The sequence below is a fragment of the Melospiza melodia genome, chromosome 24 (genome assembly GCF_035770615.1).
Source record: "Melospiza melodia melodia isolate bMelMel2 chromosome 24, bMelMel2.pri, whole genome shotgun sequence".
Taxonomy (NCBI): Eukaryota; Metazoa; Chordata; class Aves; order Passeriformes; family Passerellidae; genus Melospiza; species Melospiza melodia.
In genome coordinates this window covers 5730114-5755598 of record NC_086217.1, presented here as the reverse complement: position 1 = coordinate 5755598, position 25485 = coordinate 5730114, and the positions used below count along the sequence as shown (strand labels likewise).

The following is a 25485-nucleotide window of genomic DNA, read 5'->3' as shown; positions in this document are numbered from 1 at the left end:
AAATAAAAAAGTCCACAAACAACTTAAACTGCCATAAAAACTGAACTGCAGCCAAAGGTGGAGCTCCAGGGCCAAAGCCTCCCCAACTGTTTGTATTTTGCTTGCACTGTCCTCATAAAATACTGGCTGAACACTTAATTCAGCCTCTTCCCCCTGCTCCTGCAGCCTTGCAGGGGAAGATGAGAGTGGGCAGGTTGGAGACAATTCCAGGAACATATTGTTCTTCTCTTCTCATCCTGCCAGCAGTCACTCTGTGCTGGAAAAAGCTCATGAGGCACAACAGGAGAGGAGAGGTGAGGTACAGGGCTTCTGAACCGCCCACTCAGCTGTGCTCAGGAGTTATCTCAGTGCTAAAGCACTTTTTTAAAAGGCTGGTTGTGATCCCCAGAGGAAGCAAGGCCACAGAGAGGGGTTGGAGTGAACCATTTTACCCCTCTACTGGTCCTGGCTCATTTCTCTTCAAATTCCAAGTAGGCTGCAGGGAACCTTGGCTGCTGGGTTTGGGGCTTTGGCTTACAGGAGGCTGGAAAGCAGAAGGGCTCAAAGCAGCAAACAGGTGGGTGCTAGATGGGGTTAGAAGTCTTTGCAGAAGTAGTCACAGTGCTCTGGAGCCTCTTAGGATCACCTTCACACAGCTAAAAGAAACTCTTCTTTCCCACTGGCCCACAGGATGAATCCTGCTGGGAGGAGTTCACAGAAACACTTGCAGAGGGATTTTGGTTTCACTTCAGGCCAGTGTTTTGGTACAACCCTGGGGCTTTTACCCCTGATAAGGGTGATGGGACATCTCCTTACCATCCATCTCAGAACCTCCTGCACCCACCCAGGACCATCCCCTGAGCTGCCCTCCCCAAGCCTCAGAACCAAGTTACACAAAGGAGAGGGGAGGGATCAGGTAGAAAGCAACACTGAGTAGAAACTTTTTATTTAAAGAACCTGACAGCCTAAAATAAAAGTTGGAGCAGTGGAGAATGCTGAAGTTGGAGCAGTGGAGAATGCAAGAGATTAAAATCCTTGTGAAGGCACCATCAGCGATGGGGAACAGCAGGACTGAACAGAGGGGAGAGCTGCTCTGGGACAGAGTCTGCAGAGGTGGCACAGCCTGATTCAAGTGTTTATTTTCCACAAGGTGACCTGGTCATGTCCCCCAGGACTCACAGGCATCAACAGTCACCTCATGCCAAGCTACCACACTTAAAAGTTTCAAGCTAAACATGAAGGGGCAGCCTGCCTTTGGAGCCAGTCCCAAAATAACACTGCTGGCATCAGACAGAAGAACACTTAAAGCCTCGCCTGCACACATGTCTAAAAATCTCCAAAAATAGCTCTTGCTTCCCCTTTGAAAAAAGCTGTGGTTCCCAATGCCTCACAGGAACTCTGGTGCTGCTCAGTGAAGCCACAAAATAAGCAAGCAGCCCAGAACTGATCTATGAGCACATCTGAACTAGCTGAGATCAGCCCTAAGAAGAACGAAAAAAAATTAAGATTTTAAACAGCATGTGTCAAATCCAGGGACCTTTATTTCTCTGGAATGGAAAGAATTTGCCAGCCTGGACAAAAAATTGCAGGTGGCAATTGTACATTCTTTCAAATAGAAAAAAACCAACACACACACATAAGAGTTTGGCTCCATAAATTTCTGTCATAAGAAACAACTTTGAATTGTACACCAAGCTTTTTACAAAGCATCAATGTTAAGATGTTTTACCGTGCTCTATCACATTCTTGGCCATTTATACAGAATATGCCATACCAAATGCTACATCAGCTTAAGACATTTTTAAAAATTAGTATTAAAAAGATACAAAGGCATCTTGGCTTTCATTTGGGTTTTTTTTTTCTTTTATTAAGACATGGGAGTTTTCTTTGTTTGTTTTCCTAAGGAAGTCACTAAAAAAATATAATAACTTAATTCATAAGGACAAGATTGGTTAAAAATCCAGCCTTTCTTGCTTGGCAGCCCTCTGAGCTCGTACCTCTGTTGCTTCCATGAGCCTGTGAGCACTGCAGGCTGTGGGGTCTCAGCCTCCAGCTCTGTCCAGCCTCAGTGACCAGGTTTGTCCAGAGTTCCCACTGCAGCCAGGAAAACGTTCCTGGCCAAATGCTAAAAGTGATCTTCGGCCAAACAGGGGGTTTCAATCTGGGCCAATCTCACATGGGTTTAGCCCTTTGTCTTTTGCCTCTTTGTACATCCTTTGGAAGTCTTTGAAGCGAGGGGCACAGCCTAACCTGGCCTCCCCAAAGTGCATACGTCCCGTGAAAAGGAAGTCTCCATCTCCTGGCTTCACCCCACACTCCAGCAAGGTCTTTATTTGTCCTCTCCAGTTGCCACTCTCCCCTGTCAGCTGAAAGACTTTGCTCTTCTGCCTGTACAGTTTGTTGACACCAACGTGAATGATGGATTCTTGCTCTTCCGCCTCGTTCGTTACGTTTTGAATGGAGCCTCTGATCACTGGAAACAGAAAAAGGTTTTAAGGATTAATTACACAAAAATGCTTTGGAAGATCCTGGTCCAAATTGAGGCCTGTGCAGCCAGGGGAACTGACTCACTACAGCAGCCCAAGTTTTGGTCCTTTGTTATTCTTAGAGTTAAGATTATCCAGTAACCTCCAAATATATTTGCATTTTTTATAGTTTATATTTGTAATCTGTCCAGCAAAGGGCACCCACATATTAAATTTAAACAGAAAAATAATTACACCAGTAAAAATAGCATTAATCATGAAGAATTATAACAAGAAGATATGTGCTAAATGCTCCCTGACAACCTACTTTCTGTTCTTCAACCATTACAGATCCAGCTAATGCCAATTTCCCTTTTAAAAAGGGAAGCATGGACAATTAGTGAAACTTTTGGTGTTTTGTCAAGTCGACCAACAAGAAGTAATGGCCTCTCCTAAATGCACCCAAATCCTTGACCTTCTACCATGGTTGCTGTGTCACTCTGTCCACCCTGGGGTGGTGCCAGCAGGGCAGACACTTCTGAGCTCCTCTGAGCACTCTCAGAGGACATTTAGTGCTGGTGGGGGCTGCCAGCTGTGAGGAGGGGTCTGTTGGTGTTTGTGGGAGGAGAGGGGATTGGGGAGACAGCAACTCACCAAAATCACTAGTGCAGACAGCCAGGAGGACCTCAGTGTCACTGCAGGGTCGGCAGGGAGCTGCACAGGAAGGGTGACAATTAGCAAAGGACTAGACAGCAGCAAATAAATCAATTTAAATAAATAAACCATTTAAACGTGGCTGACAAACACAGCATGGCACAATCACGCCAAAGATCTGCCTGGCATCTCTACCACCACAAGAAGTGGGGGCTAACCCTAGTTAACCCTACAGCCTCCATGAGATGTTTGTACCTAAGCAGGAATAGGGATCTCTTCACCAATCCTGCTGGGATATATTGCCTAGCAAACATTGCACACACTCACTGCACTTTTGCAAAACCTATTTTGGTACTGGGTGTGTTTGCAGGGCGCTCTGCTGTAAATTCACTCAAAAGCCTTCAGATCGTGTGTCTTTTGTACTCTGATGGCAAAGCTCCTCTCTTACAATTTCTATCAAGTGTTGTAGGGCCATTTAGTCATCACCACATCAAAGATCCAGGAGGTTACAGAGTGGGGGAGGCAAAGAGGGGAGGGAAAAACCCCAAGGCACGTGTTGGAGGGCGTTGAGGCAAAGAGGAAACTCGAGCCCATATCTGCTTGAGCTCAAGCAGCACAAAGACCATTTCCTGTACTGCTGGAAACATTTGGATATCTGCACTAATCTAATCAGTGCAAGAATGTGGCTCCTCTTTGTACTCAGCCAGATATTTCTGAGGAGAAGGTGCTGTAGCTGCAGTACAGATGTTTCTATAACACCCTGCTGACTTCAGGAATTTGCTTATTATCAGGATCTGCCCTGCCTGGCCATGCTCAGTGAGTCTGTCCATGGTGGCACAATGATCAGAACCTTGTCTGTCACCTGGTGTCACCTCAACACATCACCCAGGAAAATGGAAACCCTGGATCAGCACAGGCACAACTCCAGCAGAGCAGGGCTCCGCTGGAGGTGACTGGACAATGAGATTCCATCACACTGCCCACCACCAAACTGAAGCCAAACCCACCCCCAAAATATTTGGTTTTTGAGCCTCAACATCTGAAAACACTTAGTTTAGATTCGCAAATAGTCACAGCCTTCCTCTCCCCCCACCTGCTTCCCAAAGTTGATCCATTGCACTTAAAAGTAGATTTAAGGCTGTCCATAAGATGCAGCTGGTGCCTCCAGTGCTCTGCCACCCTCCTGCCAGACAGCACAAGCCACCCTCTGACACAGGACATGGCAAATCTCTTCTTTTTTCCAGGGACCCAGAAAGGCAGTGATCCAGAAAGAAGGATTATTGAACCAAATCCGCCAGATTTGCTCCAGTCAGATGATTCATACACAATGTAACACGCTGTTTAATAGGATTAAAGGAAACGTAAAATGCACATTTCTGGGCAGGGATATTTGAAGGAATAATTCCAGGAGCTTAAAAAGCTCCAAAAGAAGAGACAAGGAATGGACAAAATAGCATCTGGATCAATCACATTTCTGTAAAGCTTGAATACCTCCAAAGCTTTCAGAAACAAGCCAGCTTTCCCTGCCCTTCTTTCCCCACATACTATTTCTGCTCTCTTTTTCAGAAAAGTTTGGAAAATGTGTAATATAATGAGAAATGCAGAGCCAGATGAAGCCTGGACATAACTGGAGAATAAATTCAGACTAAAGATACTTCAAGTTTTAGACTCAAGAGATTTTGATCAGAGGCTAGAACAAATAAAGAAGCTTTATCTGACAAAGAAAATTGTAACAGAATCACAGAATCATTCAGGTTGGAAAAGACCTCTAAAATCATCAAGTCCAACCATGAACCTAGCACCACTAACCCCTGTCCCCAAGTGCCACATCCACACACATTTTGAGCATTTCCCTGGGGAAGCCTCAGTGTGTTAGTCAATAAACATCCTGCTATGGATTTGTTTCATTCATGGCACCTCCCAAATCCATCCAGGGCAAAAATCCCTCTTCCCCAGGCTCCCTCTGTCCAAATGAGGACCTGACTTAGAGGAACGTGCACAAATCCCACAGCATTTTCACACAGACACAAGCTCCAAAACCAAGTACAGCTGATGGACATCCTCTAAACCCACAGCTGGATTTTAGATATTTCATTCTGGAAAGACCTTGTAATAAAAAGGCATCTCAGCCTTTTAAAGTCTTGGTTTACACCAGACACCTCTGTAGTTCATCCAGACCCATCAGAAAATTGAAAACACCAAAATGACTAAGGCATTTCTGTTCTCCAAAGGAGTGCAACACAAGCAACAGCATTTAAGATGAAAAACAAAATGCTTTAAAAGTGGTTCCTTCCATTTAAATAGACTGACACAGTAATAAATCAAATGAACAAATCTCCATGTGTACACAGAATCAAATCACTTTAATTGTGGACCCTAGGCAAAATCCTGCACCCTTTTAAATACAAAAGGAAATTAAAAATGCTCAGCATTGCTCACACTAGATCATTACCTAAAACCTGCTTCAGGTCCAGCTGACTCACAGCAGTGTGGGGCATGTGAGCTGCTTTAACAACCATTCTCCACCACCCATCTCTGCAGCTCCAGACAGATGAAGACCAAAAATCCTCCACTGTGGGACAACTCCCACATCTGCATTCACAGAGTATCAAATAGATCTTGCAAGTGGCAAAAACAAGGTAGGGAAGCACAGATGGAAAGCAGGTTGTGAAGGATTACTGCTGAGGTAAATGGACCATTAAAAAGCAAATAACATCCCCTGGCTACAGCCAAAGCCTGATTTCTACAAAGGCTCATAAAAGAAAATCAATCCTTAGGAGGTGGCAATGCCTACACTTTCTTTCGAATCACAGCCATGAAGGAATCTGTGTGTTTAACACAAAACTTCGTGGCTTTAGCTACAGTTCAGCACTCATTCCCTTTGCATTGGGCAGCAGGTGCTCTGCTCCATCCATAGGTCAAAATAACACACACATCTCAGGCTAGAACAGGAAGCATCCTTATAACTATTGAAAAATAAATTAAAAAAAAACAACCCCAAGAAAAGCACTTCACTCATGCACAGCAAGTGAAGATGCTCATTTTCTGGGCAACTGGGCCTGGTTATTAAACAAGGCAGGTGTGTTTGCCAGATCCTGACTCCCTGGGGATGTCTCGAGGGCTGCCCAGGTTCTCACATCCAAAAGCAAGCCTATGAACTTGCAACAACAATATCAACGTCAGCTGCTCGAATTCCTTTAAACTCCATGAGCCAAAGAGCCTTAATTCATACAGCAGCAGGAGAGAGGTGGGAAAAAAAAAAAAAAAGATATAGAAAAGCAACATTTTACTGAAGTCCTCTAAAGCCCAGATGCCTCTAGCTCAGCTCCAGCAGCAGTGGCATAAAGCCTGCATTGTGCACATCGGCCGCCGACTCTCCTGGGAGCGCCTTTGATGGATTTTGACAGTATCCTGACCTGGAGTAACCTGAGGCAGCCCTCTCCCTCCAACACCCAGAGCTTCCAAAGGCCTCTCTATTCACCTCCCCGCAGAGGGAGATGTAATTACATCATTCCTCACAAGCCAGCAGTCATGTCCCAGCTGCTTTGAGCGATTTGCCCTCTGAACCTGGTGTTAGTGAGGAGGACGAGGCAATGCTAACAATAGCCCGCACTTGTTGGCCAACAGTTTTGTCAAACACGTTGCTGGTCCTCTCCTGGACCTCTCCACAGGGAGGCAGAAATGCTTGCTAAGAGAGAGGGATGTGCCCTGAGGAGATGCCAGCCTCAGGTGGCTCCCAGCTCTGCCAGCAGCAGGGAGCTGAGCTGTCTAGAAAGGATTTTCCCCAATACTGTGGATAATTTGAGTGCCCCTTTAGTGCTGAGTTTACACTCAGCCCAAAGGGTGGTGGGAGGTGCTGCTGGCCTGTCTCAGCTCACACACACAGCTCCAGTCCTCCCTCCTTTGGTTTGTGTGCACACAACCCTTCTTTCCCTGGAAAAGAGGAGGTGGGGTTCTGGAGGGGCCGTGGTGGAGGATGGCAGCTCCCTGCAGGACACATGGAACTGAGACGTGCTGGCTCTGCCTGCAGGCGTCACACAAACCACATGAAGGGGCCTGGTCCTCTTTTGAAACATTTGTGTTTCAACAGCCACCCATGGGTCTGACTGACCTGACCTTACCCCAAAACCAGCCTCCAACCCACAAGAAAGAAGTTTCTTCTGTCTGTCCAGATTTTTCTCAACACGGTCCACAACATCACAGCTATCAGAACCCTGCTGCAGGTCCCTACCCACCATCCCAGCACTCCAGCAAGCCCAAAAGACCTTCTCCATCCTGTGTCCCAGAGAGGCTGTGCTGAACAGCCACCCCTGAGCCAGCAGCACACACAGGAAGAGACACATTTGAAGCAGAAGTGAAAATGTTGAACACAAAGTAATTGCAGAAAACCACTTCACCGAGGAATACCCTTTGGTTTGGTGAAGAAGCGGCTGCACGCGTGCCGTGTGGTGAAGGTGTGGATGCTGGGGGAGGAAAGCACAGAGCTCTTTATCTGCTCTTCCACAGCACACATCACCCACACCTCAGTACTTCTGAACAAGCCTTTGATGAGCAATCAGACCTTTTTAAGCATCAAGAGCTACCAAGGAGGTCCAGGCAGGGCTGAAGTGTTGTTTTCTGTTCGTTTTTCTGATTAAAACAAGAAGGCTTTTCCCTTCAAGACATTCAGATGGGTCTTGTTGCAGTCCCTGCACTGCAGCACCTCCAGGCACACCCCTGTGGGGCCACAGACCCATTGCCCTCAGCCTGACATCAGCATTAGTTCATATGGAACAAAAAAACCCACCCACACCTTTCCAGCTCTTGCTGCCAGCTCTGTAACTGGCAGCGCTTGCTGGCAGCACCCAGACTGGAAAGGGCATCATAGGATGAGTCTCCTTCCTGGAAACACAGAGTGCAGACTTCCCAGAGCAGATTATAAAAACAGAGATGTGGTTTCTCCAATAATGGTGCATTTCTCTGTCGTTTCTCTGAGTCCTAAGCAAAAATTATGATGTCTCAACTGATTACTGGACCAGTGATTTAGATGAGAGACAGAGGGACAAACATCATATGAGGAAGAAAAAAATAATAAATCTTGCCTGATCCTGCCTTAACTAATTACAAAGTGAAATAAATCCTGATAATTATTTCTTCTTAGGTATGCCTGTGCTTCCCCTCTGAAGGAGCATTTCTTCCATGAAGCAAACCTCTCACAGCTCACATCCAAGACAAAAAAAAAAAAAAAAAACTGCTTTGCAGTGGAGGTGGACACGAATTTGATAACCACTCTGGTTTACCAGGCTGTGACTAGTCCTTTCCTTTTCTTGATACACCTCAACTTTCCTCACCACCTCAGAAAGCTCTTCCTGAGCAAGCCAAAACAACACTCAACCTCAAAACCCTCACAACCCCCACACTGAAACACCACCTAGAACTACATCAGTGCAGCTGCTCTGTCAGAGCATTTTGTATTTAGAAGGGGCTGGAGCTGGGGCCAGCAGAGCTGCATCCAGCACACCTGCATTGAACACAATACCTGCAGCCACACAGTGGGGAAAACAGGGCCAGGAGACACCTAAGAGCCTCTCCACAGCTGGGCTGGAAATTACTGACACCCTGACACAACACACAGAGGAGCTCTCTCATCACTCCTTTGTTTTACAAGGTTTTCCTGTCTTTGGATGGGGTAGGATTACAGGGCTTTCTGCAAGCACTGCACTTTTTCCAGCGTGTCAGTAGGAAAACAGCAAGTCAGGGAACAAACAGGAGAGCTGGACTGGCCCTGCTCCCAGCCCTGTGGATCAATAAACCTCAGACATGGGACCACAGAATCACAGAACAGCCCGGGACAGAAGGGACCTTAAAGATCATCTCATTCCTACCCCTTGCCATGGGCAGGGACACCTTCCACTGTCCCAGTTGGTCCCAGCCCCATCCAGCCTGGCCTGGGACACTTCCAGGGGTGGAGGAACCACAGCTTCACCAGTAACCTCCCTCTCCTCAGAGCAAAGAATTAGAACTGTTACCCCTTATCATTATCTGCCCATGTAAAAAGAAAATCTCCTTTTTTTGTGTTAGCCCCCTTTAAGTGCTGAAGGCCACAATGAAGTTGTGCTTTGATGAATACAAGGTTAATGCTGTGAGTAACATAATGAGAGTTTAGTGCTCTTCTGAAGGCAGAAATGTTCATCCCCCTGCTTGCTAGAAAGTCCCTGTGCTGAGCAGAAGAGATAACTTGGGACAAGGATCATGGGCACAGATACAAAACTCAAAGATTCCCTTCTTCTCACAGCCAAGATTTGGTACAGGACAAGGTGGTGGTGGAGCAGCTGAAACAACATCCTGATGCTGCAATGGACATCCTTCCCTGAGCTCTCTGTGTGAAGAAGGGACACCAGTGATTTTACCCCTCCAGAAAAGGAAGTGTCAAATCCCACTCCTTGCCTTCTAACACTCAGTTCAACTTGCACATATGTACAAGTTTCCAGAAATAACTTGGAAAATATAGACACTGGCCAAGAACAGTTTAAACCTGCAAATAAATTTAATGAAATGCAGACTTTTGCAGGCTGTGGCATGGACTGTGACAAGAGAATCGAGTCAATACCACTTCCTTCCTGCAAAGAAAGAATAAAAAAAGCATATTGTAAAACCTCACTATTAGAGATGTGATGACCTTTGTGTTCTGAGAAACGTTAGGACAAGAGATCATAAACCAGAAATTTATCTTTTCACAGAACTGTCTTCCAAGAGGGTATTAAAGTCCCTAAGTACCAAAGATTAACTATTTATGTAAACAATGTGAGGAAGAGATTTGGTACAAGGCAAGCTCTGTTTGCAACAGTTTTCAAACTGAAATTGGCTCAGCAAACACAGAGCACGTAAGGATCCTTTGGGATTGATGCCTTTTTGCTGTTCCAAGATGCAGCATTCTCATTCTAACAAATGAGCTGAAAGGTCAGCCTGAAGCACAGCCATTTGTTTAAAATTTAAACCAAAGCAAAACAAAAGGAATGAAAAACCCACAGAGCAGTTTCTATTTAAGCAGCATTAAACATTGTTAAACTCCACCTCCATGCATGAGCTGCATCAAGCCAGGAGAAAGGATGAAAAATGTCACAGCTTCAAGACACTTGTGGCTGTCCCTCCTGTTCCTCCTCTGTGGCAAACCCCAGCACTGGGGTGGGCAGAGACAGAGCAGTGACAGGACCAGTGCCAGATCCCAGCCCAGCTCCTACACTTACCCATTGCATCACAGCTCTAGAAAAACCCTCAGTTACAGGCAAGCCTGCAAGATATTGTGTCCAAAAAGCCCCACTCATCAGATGTCCAGTTAAATTTAAATTCCTCTCTCTGCACTTCAGCAAAGCAGAAGTGTCTCTGCAGCCACCCCAGCCCAGGTTCCTGTGCAAGCAGCACCTGTACACATCTGCTTTTTTCTTTTTTTTTTTTCCTCTTCTCCCTCCCTAACTGCATTTAAAGGGAAAAGATGGCAGCAAGATAACTGCTGGGAATTCCTCCTGCTCTACAGGCACAAGCCACCACTATAAAGCCATAAAAAAGCAGCTCTATTTGACTATCTCACAGAAAATCCCTCCCTCCTTCCTCAAACCTACCTCTACTGCCCAAGGGGGATTAGGAGTGGGAAGCATGAGGAGAAATGAGCCAGAGGTGCCTCTGGATGGTTGAGGGGCTCCTGTGATCCCCTGGAGCAGAGTGTCCCTTGCTGTCACCCCAGAACGTGCCAGCACTGCAGCCCTGCCACACAGGACCTGAGGAAATGCTTCCCCTGACTCAAAACCCACAGAGACTCATGGCTTGGCTCATCCCCTCCCAAAATTCACTCTGGAAAGATTTCTTCTTTCTTCTAAAGCAAACATCATGCCAAAGCCTTGTAAAAGCTCTCAGGGGTCAGATCCAGGAAAATGTGAAGTTGTTCAGTTTTTGATGCCCTGTTGGGCTTTGTCTCTGACAGCTAACACAGAGCTCAGCTGTCATGCAGGGCTTGCACAGCAGAAAATGAGCAAGTAAGGTGTTTTTCACTCCCATGCCCTGGGGAAACTGTGCAGCCAAGCACTTCTCCCTGCCCCAGCCAGGCTGCAGGAGGGGCTGGAGCCAGCACCTACTACCAGGCTGGAGCCCTGCCAGCAACACAAACCCTTCCCTCCCCTTTGGTCCAGACCATGAATGACTCTGATGGAGCAGAGGAATAGAATTAAGAAACAAGTGGCTGGTTAAAGATAAACCCTGAGCGTGGAGCAATGACAGATCAAAGATTAAGTGAGTCTTTAAAGGAAAAAAAAAGAAAAGAAGCATATGTGCACTCAGCTCCACACAGGTCCTTCTCCTTCCTGTTTCTAGAAATCAAATTCTTTTTGGTATGTGGGAGAGCTCTGAAGGACAGTTTTCATTATAAAACCATGGCCAGTTTTCATTATAAAATCATGTTTGTTTGATCAGCCTAATCTTGAGAAGGGTTGTGGAGGGGCTACATCTGCACAGAGAGAGATCTTCCTTGCTGTAACATTGTCCAGTTAACCTTTTAAAAGGCTACTTAAAACTTGTGATTTGTAACAGTAAAAGCTTTGAGATACATCAGTTTTCTTCCTTAAAAGCACATCCTGCTTCGTCATATCAAGCCCATTCACCAGTTCTACCTAGGAACAAGTTTTTCCTCCCAAATTTCTGACACACACTTGCAGATAGAAGCAATTGATGCAAAGCCAGCAGCAGTTCTGGTGGGCAGAGACAGGAATGATCCTGGGGGGCAGACAGGGCAATGGATGCCAGACCAGCTCTGTGTGCATTTCCCAGCACCTCTGATCACTGCAGGGCTCCAGCACAGAAAGGATCTGGGCAAACACCAGAGGTGATGCCCATTGCAGGAGTTAATGCTCAAATCCCATAAAGGAGTCAGGACGTGCCTGTACAACCCACACCAAAAAATCCTTCCACAAATGTGAGCCTGAAAAAGGTTAACTGGACCAAGGCTGTCCTGGGGCAGCAGCTTTTCTGAGCCAGTATCAAACCTCCCAAGGTCAGACCTAGCATATCACAGCTTTAGGTCCAGGATATCTTCCAAGTGTCTGTGCAATATTTCAGTGAATATTTGCTGGCTTCTAGCACAGATCGAGGTGAAAGAGATTTTCTGTCCTGCAAATCAAGACTCCAGTACAGGAAAGATCTGGCCCATGTTTCAGTCAGTGGGAAGAGGAATGCAGCCTCCCCGCCCTCTCATCCCTTCTTTAACTCCAGCCTCAGGAATTAGCAAACTAAACAGTTCTGCAGAGCAAGCACAGAGCATTATTAAAGACTGCCAAGCAACTGGGCTGGACTGCAGCTCTGTTTGTGGGACCATCTTTGGTGGTACACAAAGGTCAGGGCAGAGCAGAGCCCCAGCTGCCCAGACAATACACCTGACTGCTTATTGCTTCTGACTGCCCACTGAGTTGAGAAATAAGCTAACGGCATTCGTGGCCAGTCTAGCAAAAATAAGCTATTTTCTATCCCCCTGTCCCCTGCAGCTGTGTATTTATCACTGCAGCCCCATTGTCACCTCCTCTGCCCACTGCAAAACCAGCTCCTGTCCAACATCAAAGGACAAGCAGGGCCAGAGAAGATGCTGGCAAAGCCCTTTTCTTGTGAGGAGAAATTAAATTAGGGGATCCACCCAATTTTGATGAAGGTTTTCTTTCTAGTCCAACATTTTTCAGACCCCAGATCATCACCCTTGCTCAGCTCCAGGTGATGTATGGGTGTGTGCATTCCCTGAGCATCAGAGCAGCACTGTGAAACCATTCCACATGGGAAAAAAATAAAAATAAAAATCTTTGTTCTCAAACTCTCCCGCCCAGTCAATCATTCACCACAAACCTGACCAATTCAGGCACATGAATAATAGGAGCAGGTTTCCAGCTTCTCAAAATTATTCCCACTCCAGGCAGTGTTAGAGAGCAGCCAGCCTGATCCAGCTAGGTGCTGCTCTATGACACGTGGCTCAGTGGCAAGCCCCCAAAAACTAGCTTTAAAGGTGTTCTTTGCACACTAGGGTTAGGGAAAGCTGGTTATATTTTCATGGCTACTTTGTACCAGGTTTTGGATACTATGGGAAAGATAAAGTTAGTGTGGACAGGCTCCTGCAAGGAGGGGGAGCACACATCCAAAAAAAAAAAAAAAATCCCATTTAAAATATTGTATCCAAGAGCATGAGTGACAGGAGGATCCCTTATACAGCCACTAATTGAAGTGTGTTTTGAGAAACTGCAATAAAGGCTGTTTTTTGATGTTTTTCTCTTAAAACTTGTTTATGACCTTTTAGAGAAAAGTCAAACAGATCATCAAAGCTTGAGGTGCACAGGTGAGCCACCCAGCAAGGTGTGCTCAGGCTTACAGGGCAGATCCCTCAGCTTGGCTGTTTATTATTCATTGGTTGTTTATTATTCATTTCTCCAGCAAACCCCAAATCAGAGGAATGCAGCATCAACCTATTCTGTGCACTTCATAGAGTCACAGGATGGTTTGGGTTGGAAAGAACCTTAAAAACCCTTAAACTCTAACCCCTCAATCCCAAGAGTTTTAACCTGCACAGAAAACAGGGAGGGGAGAATAAAAGCAAGGCAATTTCCTCATCTGATGGGTGGGTTGGAACAGAGCCCGTGCAGCACCCAGTGGTGCTCCCTCTCTGCCGCACAGGGCAGTGCCCACATCTCAGATGGCCACAGCTACTCAGGCAGAACCTGTGCTGGGCAGAAAGGGCATGGGGACTTTCAGATTAAGTGTTCCAAGAGCTCCTTTTCGTCACCTCTCCTGCCCACAGCAGCGAGCAGCTCAGCCAGGGTTACCCTGGCACAGAGAGGGCACAGCAGCCTTGGCACAGAACACCTCAGAGTTTCCACTCTGACAAGAAGTGACAAACACGCCAGGGTGAGGATGGGGAGATACTGGAACAGCATGCACAGGGTAGTGGTAGGTGCCCTAAAATTGGAAATATTCAAAGCCAGCTTGGGTGGGGCTCTGGGCAATGGGGTCCAGGGAAGGTGTCCCTGCACACTGCACAGGGTGGACTGTAAAGATCTCTTCCAAATAAACCATTCTGTGATTCCACCATCTGCTGCCTCAGCTTACAAAGCTAAGCAGCACATCCAGCCTCCAAAAATGAAAAAAAAACCAACCTAAATATTGGGTATTTGTGAGGAACCAGAGGAAAGCATCAGGCTAGGAGCATACAAGGTGGAATGAAACAGAGCCCTGGGATGATACCTGCAGAGACAGGGCAGATTGGTGCCCCATCTCTGCCAAACACACTCTGCATTAAAGATCAGAAGTTAAGAAGGGTGCTTTACAAAGCCATTTGTCAGCAGAAACACTGGTACAGACCAAAGACTTCTGAGCTTTCTGAACTTCTGATCTGTTTTCTCAGGACAGTGAATTACAGCATACAGGAAATAGCTGAATACTGTTAATTACTTAACTGGATTTATCCAGTTTTGCCTTGTTTTTCAGATACCCACACCAGTGTTGTACCTCCTGTGTATTCATATTCTCAGCCAGGTACCCATTAATAAAGAAAACATAAACCAGTAATAGAATCTGCACTAAATCTGTAGATGCCATCAAGATAAAGGAGCATTTTTGTTAAAGTTTGACTTCTTTACTACACAGAAGCAGGTGGGTAATGAAAGACTTTCAATACACCCCCTGAGCTCTGACAACTAAATTAAACACACCCCATGAGTGTGCAACGGGAAGAGCAAACTGCACAGCTTGAACAAAGCTGGACCCAAAGCTCTTGAAACACAGACTTTAAGTAACAAAATAAAGCTCCTTTGGTGGGACAGGGAGGAGGATTCACCTTCCTCTCCAAAACTTTTGTTCAAACCTACAGATTCTTGTTTCAGATTAGCTGAGCAGAAGGTGAGGTACTGAAAAAGTAAATTATTCTCAAGGACCTTCACAGCTTTCATAGAAATTTAAAGCAAGCAGTCTGCTGTGGTGCCAGGCAGACACAACTGAGGAGTTCATGTGGGTCAGAACACTCAGAAAACTTATAGGGACTTCATGGCCAGACCCCTTTTGCCAAAACCTCCATCTCTTTGTCAGCATGGGCAGCATGGCTGATCCTCAGAGTATTTTCTTCCTGCACAGGCAGAAAAGATTAGAATCAACAGAATTCAACAACTCAAACAAGTTCTGCTGATTCTCCAATGGCCTCAGGCCAAAATGTCACAGTGCCTCAGTTCTTCATTGGGGCAAACACTGAGGCTGCAGAGCATGAGCTGGAGTTAATGGACCATCAGTGTGGATGGCAATGATAGAGGGGTGCAGCCCAAAGCCTAATCTGAAATCAAAAGCACTTTCAGTCAACCATCACTTTGGATATGAAGAGAGACCTCACCCATCCAGATGCCTGAATTGTCAAGGTGACCCTTCTCAGGCACTACTCCCACTAAATGATGTCAGGCATGTTTGCCTTCACTCCTCTTCCCATCTTAAGAAAGTACAACCCCACAGAAATGCACTTTTTTGGCTGTTACTATCATGGTAAAAAACTTCCCATACCAGATGTCAGCAACCTGAATTAAAATCTACCAATACAGCACAAATTCTTCCTACAGTTAGAAAAATTTTGAGAGACTGTGGTAATGCAGAGTCAGAGCCAAGAAAAGAGTTAAGTCCCCAAAATCGAGAAAATTGTTGAGAATTCCCTGTATCATTCAAATTTTCCAAAAAAAAAAAAGGGAAAGGGCAATGCAGAACCTGCATATGTTTTCTACTGAATTATTTGCTAGACTCTGATTAAGTGGGAAAGAATGGCTGCAAACTAATAAAACTTGAGGATTTCTAATTAAACCACAGGCACCATGCCAAGCATTGTTGATTTGTTGATGCACCCTGCAATGTCAGGACTCTAAGGACACAACAGGTCATTAAAGTATTAACCAGATGACTTACACCCTTTAATCAGCGCTGGGATGCCAGGTTAGGAAGAGAGAGTAAATTCAAGGGCAGGGTACAACAATTATCACCAGGAAACAAACCCAGCATTTAGGGAAAGCGGGGAGAAGTTGTTAGCAAGTAGTTATTGCACAAGGAAAGGGCTGGATTGCTGAGCCCCACACCTGCGTCGTTTATGATAGGCATCTGAAATAGCGAGGAAATCATGCAATATTTGCAATTTTCAGCTCTTTGCCATCAGAAGAAGCGCTGCAGCTTCCTCTGCCCGGCACATCTCTGACTCCATCTACAACAGCATCTCACATCTCTGTCACCTCTTCACACCCGCTGCCAGCTCTGCTCAACTCTGTCAAACTGCAACTGAGGCCCAGCAGCCTCTTTTTCCAGAGAGCAGCAGCCAAAAACTTCGGCCACGCTGGTGAACAAGGGACTGCAGTAAGGCTGGTGGGAAATGCAGAACCTCAAACCCAGTTTTCAGCTCCTTTAAGGTCAGCACTTGCCTCTGACTTGAGCCTCCTCTCCAGGGGAAAAAATCTTCAGTGATTGTAAACTCCCCCTCCAAATGAGCAGCTCAGCATTTAGTCTGAGGTTTCACAGAAAAACTAGAAGCAGCTCCAGAAGAAAGGAGGTCCACAAGCTGCAAAGAGCCTCAGATATATTGCTCTGTGCAAGCCTCACAAGGCAGCTATTTGGCACTTCCCCCAGACGTACAGATATTTATAGGAAAATAAAAGTGCTCATCGAAGTGAGTAGTGGAAAGAGTCATGTATGGCATTTTCATCGTGTTTTCACCCTGCACAGCCCCTCCCCAGGGTCTGGGGATCCAAAAAAAGGCAAGAGAAATAATTTAAAATACAATCGAGAGCCCCAGTTTGCCCTGAAGGCTCTGCTGATGAACTATTAAAAAGCTTCTTCTAGCCAAACAAGACACTTGGAGAGTAGAGCAGATTCCCCACCACATTGTTTCATAAGACAGCACTGAAACTTAACCAGTGTCTGTTACAGCTGAAAATACAGCAGTCACTGAAAAAGTGATTTAATGTGCCTATTAAAGAAGAAGGCTGTAATTGGATGCAGTCCTCAGTTTGACTTCTGAATGTCCCTGAAAAAATACCCCCATCAGCTTTAAAAACCTCCAAGATTTTATGTGTAAAGAAAAGCATTTAGTTCTGAAAACACAGCACTTTGTGCTGGTAAAGGATGTCAGCAGCAAGTCCTCAATGAGCAAAACTCAGGAGAAACTTAAGTGCAGCCTAAACCCAGCAGTGAGAAGCTGTGTTTCTGTCATATTATTTTACTATATGCAAAAGCAATTTCAACTCTTTTGGAAAATAAAAGAGCACAGGACTTTTCTTAGTAAGTCTAAGTGACTTCTCATTAGCCTGTGTCTCCATCCTCACAGCCTGACAGAGAAAGCAGCACTAAATCTGGGAACATTCTCCAAATAACTGATTAAACAATGTATTTAATGTCTTCTGCAGTGGAATTTTACTACATAGCTGACATTCTGCACAGTGTATTCATCTTTGCACAAGTGATCTTACTGGGAAAGCAGCTCAGCAGAGATACCCCACTTCATTTACAGCAACTTTGGATGTGGCAGAACAGTCTGCTTAAAATGCAGAATGCCCAATAATAAGCTACCGCTTGTGAGCATGGCAAAAGGAAAGGAAGTGACTTCAAATTTAAAATATTTGTGTTTATATTTTTTTGTTTCAATGGCAAAGCTGCCACCTGTCAGTTCCCGAGGTTACTGCATCAGCCCTGAGCCCAGCTCAGAGCTGCACTAAAAGTAAAGCCCCATCCGAGCTGGCGTGACAACATTTACACGGGCAGGGCTGCACAAACACACAAACACACAACCCAGAGCCTGGTGTGGAAAGGAGCCAGGGGAGGGGAGAGGAGGGAACGAGCTCTGCAATCACTTAGCCCAGAGAAGACAGCCCTGGAAGATCCAGCTGCAGTTTAATCAGGCACAGCACTGCTTATCGAGCAGCATCTCAGGCAGAGCATGTGGCACCAGCATCCACACGGCTCTTGGGCCACACAGCCCCACTGAACATCGGCCTTACCCCGGGCTGAGTCATCCCAAGTGTGCTCTGAGGGCTCTTCTCAAAGGCAGCCCACATTTCAAAAGAGAAATTTGGTTGAAACAAATCGGTTCCTCACTTAAAATTCCTAGACCTTGAAATCCTTGCAGTCATTTGAGATATACTAAGACAAACTACCCTAAATCTGCAATTCCTAGGGCTATTCTGGAAATCTCCCCTCCATGGTTTTGGGGATAAAAGCTAGAGGCAATCCTGATTGAGTAAGATGCCTGAACCAGATATCCCCTATCTAAAGGGAATTCCCCTTTCACCCTGTCATCCTCCACAAATGCCAGTTTTTCTTCTCAAACTGTCTAATTGCTCAGCACACTTAGGTCACACCTACAGCCATTGTTCCAAATGCTATTTAGTACCAGACTTTACAGGCTTGTAAGATCTTTCAGTTTGTCCACTCCTGTTTCTTCATTGGAGTAAAAGTCCTCCCTACAAAACTTGTTTTTCAGAACGGTTGAGAGAGAAGACAACACTGTCCTGTAAAACTATTGAAGAGCTCTGCCATGACACAGTAATGCTCAGGAGAGTGTAATAAGGAGAGCTGAGGAAGGAACACACCATTTTCCTTGTTTGAACAAAAAAAAAAAACACAGCAGAAAAAGCAATAATTAGGTCAGCAAGTAGCACTACTTGCAAAGGGGAAAAAATCACTGAGGAAAAGGATTGCCTCCTTGTTCAAATGTTTATTATTCAAAACATGCAGTGGGGTCTTAAAAACTGAGTAAAAAAGAAGTAAGAAAAGTGTTACAGCAAGGCTGGGAAGTCCAGGAGTTCAGTGTAGGGTAAAGCCAGCTCTTGCAATACACCCTGCTCCTGCAAGGGGAGAATCCTGCACTGAGGCCCTCAACAAATCACTGGAGTTCAGCCCATGCCACCAGCCTCCAAAACACAACAACAAACCAAAAACCAAATCAATTCTTCTGCAATAGCTCTGTTTATAAAACATGCCCTTAAAAGCACACGAAACTCACAGCCAGCCACTTTCCCACTCACTCACTCTCTCTCTGTGCCATCTGTTACACATCCAATACAGGAGTGGGAGTCTGACAATGCCCCAGAACTCACCAGAAGCTGTGTGCAAGTCAGCTGCTACCCCCTTGCTCATCAATTCGTACTGGAAGCCTGTAATCTTCCTGCTAATGTCCTGCTGGGGAGTGGCCTCCACAAAGAGCCCCCCCTGGTCGTAGCCAAAGCAATAAACTCTGCTGGGGCTGCGCTCTCCATCTCGCACCAAGAGTTTCAGTTCTCCAGTTTTTTCCAAATAAATATTTGCTCCTGCAGAGTCTTTGAAGGGCTTTATGCAAACAGTCAAGTGTTTGTAAGAGGCAGGTGAGATATTGGGTCTCAGGTTGACTATGAGAGCTCCCGTGGGGTACATCCACTCGATGGAGCCCTCGGAGCAGCGGAGGTAGACCTGTTCAACATCCTTCCTGTGAGACTCGTGGGTTAAACCACTGCAGGAAGAAAAAGAGAAAGAGGAGGTTAGAGAAACGACACAGCTAACAATGGGAATGTCAAACCTTTCAAAACACACAGCAAAAAATGCAGGAAGCCCAGGACATCATTGGGTGTTGGCCCATCCAGCTCAGCAGTGCAGGTCTCTTGCAACATTTCAACCTTAATATTACAGGACAATTTTAAATCATCCCCCAGAAGAAAATGTCAAACCACTAGTAATAGGCTTCAAAATTAAATAGGATATAAGCACATGATCAAAAGTAATTAAATTACTACAGGCTCAGGTAGTGCCCATCAGCTGAGCTGTGCATACTGAGTACAACACGTAGCCTCTAACTCCCTTCCTGGTGGCTCAATCCAGCATGTTCTCCAGCTTCACAGATCAGACTCCACCTTTTTCCAAGTACTTTGTTCCCCTTCCAAGTCTATATTCCCAATGGATCTGAAACTGGGAGGGGTGCCAAGCTCACCCTGTAAACTGCAGCAAAAGCAATGCTCTACGTGCTACCGATACCCTCTAGCCCAGCTGGGCAGCCCCAGTCCCCACACTGGGAGGTAGGAAGAGGAGAGGAGACACCTCTGTCCCTAGTCATAGCTGGGGAAGCACTGAATGTGCTGCTTTTTTTTGGTAGGAATTGTTCCTCCACTGCTACCCAGTATGAGGTTTAAGCTCAGTTTGTCATTTTCACTGGTGGGCTACAAGCAGACCCAGAGCTGTGTTTAGCAAGAAAGAGAACACGCGGCCATTTACCACGGCCAAAAATGAACAGCCCAACAACCATTTCACAGGGACCACAGGGATGGGATAGGAGAGCACAACAGGGTCCCAGGGCCAGCTGCTAAGCAGGATGAGCAGTAAATCCCCATGGCTCTGAACAACCCCTGCTGCCCATCACTGATGCTGGACCAAGCCCACCAGCTCTCTGCCAGAGTGACTCAAAGCCCTAAAACACTGCACAGGGCAGGCAGCTGGAGGAACAAGCTGTGGGAAGCCTGATTTATTTGCTGCAGTATTTGGGTTATTAGGGAAAAATCCTTTGGGCCCAGTCTCTGTCCTGTCACAAACCTCCTAAGCAAGTATGAGCAAATCACTTCACCACCAAGCTTGTTTCTCCTCCTATGCTCTGAGCACCTTGTAGAGGACAACCCAAAACCAGACTCTTTGTTACCGCATGGATCTGCTTTGCAGGATTTTAGGGAAGCTTCCCAACATTCCCACTTGTAGGCAGATGAACCAAGATGAGAAGAAAAATAATTTTAAAGGTTCAAGTCTGAGGTTACACAGGAAATCTGTGGCAAAAACATATTTTAGTGTAGTGCAAGTGATGACATCTAGTCTGGTTCCTCAGCAGAAACCTCCAAATACACAGTTCCCCATCCCAAAGACATATTTGGGTACTGAGCAGGGTCTAAATTCAAGTCAGCACTTAGAAAGTAACTACAAGCAATGTGTAAAAGGGAAAAAACCCAAACCATATGGTTTGCATTTACTGTTGACGTGACTCATTATTGTGAGTGTCGGTGTGACCTACTTGATAGAGGTTACACGAGGAAGCTCAGAAAGAAAAAAGTCATACTTAATAACAATAGAGCCTCCAAACATGTGCTTTTGAAGAATCTTGAAAGCCACATCAAGAACACAGATGAGGAGGAAAGAGGGACAAGCTTTTAACCTTTAGACTCTTGCCCTCAAATTCAGTAGTACTTAACACATTCAGGAAACTTTACTTGCAAAGGGATATTTCAAGTTGACTGTAAATCCACATCTGGTCCACAAAATCAGTTTTCACCACAGCACACACATGATGCCACTCAACAGAAAACACAGAAGTCTGTTTATGTGCAAGCTGCGAATAAACAAAATTAAACAGTGTAAAAGTTATCCTTCAGCAAAGGGGCAGAAAGTTATCCTCACACATCACCTGTCCCTACTCAAGACATCAAAACAAGCTGCAGAGGTTTTGCAGGACTCATCCTGGCACATTCCAGCCTGAGTGCTTAAACAGAAGGAAGACACCAGGGGCAAAACTCTGAACTCATGCAGTGAAACTTCTGTTGCAAGTGATCCCAGCAACACTGAGGCAGTCAATTTCTGCCAGAGGAAAGAAAAAAAAAAAAAAAAGCTTCATTAATTTTGTTCAAACATTCATGGTGTTCAAACGAAAACAGGGTGGACTCTGAAATTATCTTCTGAAAGCCAATTAAATCCCACAGGCAAGAGTGATGCCATTAGACAGATACATCAAGCACGAGTACCTGCACACATTAAGCCTTATAATAAAGGATGACTCAAAAGTTAAGCAGATTTCAAAATACATGTTCACATTATTTAACAGCAACCATCATCATCATCCAGTAAAACCTGTCACTTTGCTTGCAGCCAGGATGACTTGTCCTCACACTGAGACTGTTCAACACCAGGTTCAGCTCTCACCCATCACACACACCAGGCCCACACAGCAATGGAGACCCAGGAGCCTTTTGATTCTCCAAACTCATTGGAGTTCTGGTTTTTTGATTATATGGCAAGGACATAGGGCAGGTGTTCCATGGCTGCAGTGATGGATGAGCCATCCACCCATTTTAAATGTGTGTGTTTATTGGGACTTACTTCTATAACAATCTACTTCTACAGCTACTTCCTCATAGCAATCCTGAATCACTGCCTCTGTCTCCTTGCTCTTCTCTCTTTCTGGCTGCAGCCATCCCCTTATGTTTGCCCTGAAAAACCTGTTACAGCATCACTGCAGTGAGCTGCTATGCTACAATGTGGAACAGGTGCTTTTTAAAGAAAAAGGGAGCCAGAAGAATATTCACACTATCTACTTCAGTTATTTATTTATTCCATTGAAGATGTGCTGAAGAGCCCTACAAGCACCCATGTCCTCCCTGCACCCTGCAATGAACACAGGGAACTTTTGCTCCTAAACTGGAGGTTTTAACAAGAGATGACAGTCTAGAAAATATTGAGAATTCCTCAGAGCATCCACCATACCAAGAGCAAGACTGATGGACAAAAGCAGCCACATAAGAGCTGAATTCTGTTCTACACTCAAACATGCCAGGCCAGCAGATTCTCTCAGCCTGACACTGAAGCACTTTTGCCCAAAACATCAAGAGGTCATTGCAGCACAAAATCCTGAAGTTACAGCAAAAGTAATAACTGGACACATCAGAGAGAAGTTTCTGCTTTCTCCTGGACAAAGCTTTCCTGGAAGCTCTCTGACAAGCTATTTATTAAGATGCTATTATGGCTTGTACTTAAATTGCAGGTGTCAAGCTGTGCATTGCATCAGATTTCCCTGGGAGCCTCCAGAGGAATCCTAGTGAAGCTCTTCATCCTGCTCAGGGGTATAAGCTCATCACTTCTCCACAAGCTAATAGGGAAAAAAGCCCCATATCCAGAATGTTTTGGTTTTAAGACTGTTGCTTTAACATAGACATGTATATAAAGGGGAGAAAACACCATCAGGTTTACTACAGAAGATGACATGACTCCACTGTAGGGAAATACTATGTCTGACATTAAAGTTCATAACTTTTCCTAACAGTCAAGGTAAAAATCATCACATGACTTCAAAATATTATATTTTGCATTAAAAAAAGTTCTTTCTAACTCATATAACTCTTAGTATCCACACTAAAATATTTAATTAGTGATATTTACTGGTGCATCAAATTACTTTCCTTCCCAAGTGCTGTGTTTTTAGGACAAGTCAGGTTATATTGAGTGGCCTTAAGACTGCCAGCATTTCTGACAATACCTATTTGCCACCAGTAAGGCCTAAGTCTGCCTGGGTTACTTCATCCCCTCCCAAAACTCCAACCCACCTGAACTCTGAAACTCTCCCACAAGTGAAACCACCCAGACTAAACTTTGCTCTTCCTTCCCTGCTCATCCAACAGTTTCATCACAAAGCTGTCACCACTTCAGCTCACCAGAACAAGAGGTGAGTAAATCCAAGCTGGCATCTCCAGGCTCATCCCAAACTCAGTTACAAGATTTCACTTCCCCCCAGCCCACACCCCCTCAGCTGAAAGGGGGCATTGCTTATTCCAACCCTGCTCAGGTGACATGAGGGGGTCACTGCTTGCTCTAAGAAAACAGGGCAAAAATAACAGCAAAACAGGACAGAACTGCAGGGGTTTGTCACCATTCTTTTAAAATACTTGCTGCAGTAGCAGGTGGTATGGTCCACCTGAGGATTTGGAATGCTTTGGTACAGCATTTTCAGGGGAGTATTTTAAATGTTTTTGGGGGGGGGGGGGGTTGTTTGGGGTTTTGGTTTTTGTTTTGGTTTGGTTTTTGTGTAAAGAAAAATGACAAATTAGCAGTTTGCCAGAGGTTTCATCCCTATCAAGCAGACTCATCTTCAAGTGGATTGACTGTGATTAACTATGCATCGATTATCAAAATTGCAAAAAAATAAAAAGTAAATATGAAGCACCACGTTTCAGATAGTAAGAGATAAGAAATCACGATGCTGAAAGTCAATCCAATTGTTTCCCCACTTTGAATTCTCTCTACTCCAAAACACTCCATTGATATAGGCCGGCCAAACTTTTAAGTTAGAGAAAGTCAGATCTGAAGAGTGCATTAGAGTTGAACCATTTTACTCTCCAAGTAAGTCTGACCCAGCAACACTTGCTACTTGAGCAGAGCTGCCTTTTTAAAACTATAAAGAGGAGAGAAGGTCACAGACCCAACCACACGCGTTAAACATATTACAAGCAATTAAAGGAAAGATAATTTGGGAGATAAACACTTGAGAACTGGAGAGGTTTCTCAACGGGTGCAATTAGAATAAATCAGCAGTGCGGCCGCTGTGCCAGCCCCCGCTCCCGGAGCTCATCACCATCACCATCATCATCATCTCCGCGGGACGAGGGAGCGGGAAGGGAAGGGAAGGGAAGGGAAGGGAAGGGAAGGGAAGGGAAGGGAAGGGAAGGGAAGGGAAGGGAGCAGACAGGAGCCAGCGAGAGCCCCGGGAGGGACGCGCTGGCCGCAGCGGGAGCGCTCCGCAGGTGCAGCGCATCCAGCGCCGCTCCGAGCCGGGGCTGCCGCGCTGCTTCCCGGGCGCCGCCTCCGCGGAGCGCTGAGATGGTCGCGGGGAGAAACTTCGGTACGGCGGACTCGGCACCGCCCTCCCTCTGCCAGCCCCCCGAACAGCGCCGAGGGGAGCCCAGCCCGCCCCGGCCCCTCCATCCCTCCCTGCCCGGGGCCGCTGCCCAGCGTCTCTTCGCGGTGAGCCCGCCGGGACGGATGGAGGGAGGCAGAGCCGCCCCCTGCCCCGGCTCCCCGCCGCCCCGTTCGCGGGCTGGGCAGCACAGCGGGAAAGTCTCCCTTTTGTGCTCGGCATCAGCATCTTCCCCCGGCGGGACGGCGATGGACGGGCAGTCCCCGCTCCCCCGGCCCGGGCGGGATGCCCCTCACCTCCCCTTCCAGTTGCACAGGTCGCTGGAGTACTGAGCCGCGGCGCCGCCGCCCAGCAGCAGCCGCAGCCCCAGCAGCAGCGGCAGCAGCCCGGAGACCGGGGCGCTCCGCATGGTCCCCCGGGCCGGTGCGAACGCGGAGCAGGCGGCGGGAGCGATGCGCAGGCACCGGGGCTCGCCTACATGGTGGGGGGAGCTTGGCAGGGCGGCGCGGCTACCCCACGCCCGGCTCCCGCATCCCGGCTCGGCGCGGCGCCGCTCGGCTCTGCCGCTCGCACCCGCGGGCTGCGGGCTCCCAGCTGAGGGGCGGGAGCGGCTCGGCCGAGCGCCGGCTCCTCCTCCCCCTTCCCCCTCCCGCCGCTCCTCCTCCGGCAAGGCCGGCGCTTGCTGCGCCGGCAAAACGCGGCGCCGGATCGGGAACAGCGGCCGCCCGCGGCTACGGCCGCTCCCGGGCT

General features: G+C 46.5%; 1 protein-coding gene across 1 annotated transcript; it reads right to left on the bottom strand.

Annotated features, from left to right (window-relative positions):
- Positions 1-1502: 1502 nt before the first annotated feature.
- Positions 1503-25216, bottom strand: METRNL (meteorin like, glial cell differentiation regulator). Its single transcript, XM_063175572.1, has 4 exons — positions 25032-25216; positions 19205-19593; positions 3099-3158; positions 1503-2452 (listed from the first exon to the last, which is right to left on the bottom strand). The coding sequence occupies exons 1-4, from the start codon at positions 25142-25144 to the stop codon at positions 2136-2138; spliced, it is 879 nt and encodes a 292-aa protein (XP_063031642.1). The 5' UTR covers positions 25145-25216; the 3' UTR covers positions 1503-2135.
- Positions 25217-25485: the final 269 nt, after the last annotated feature.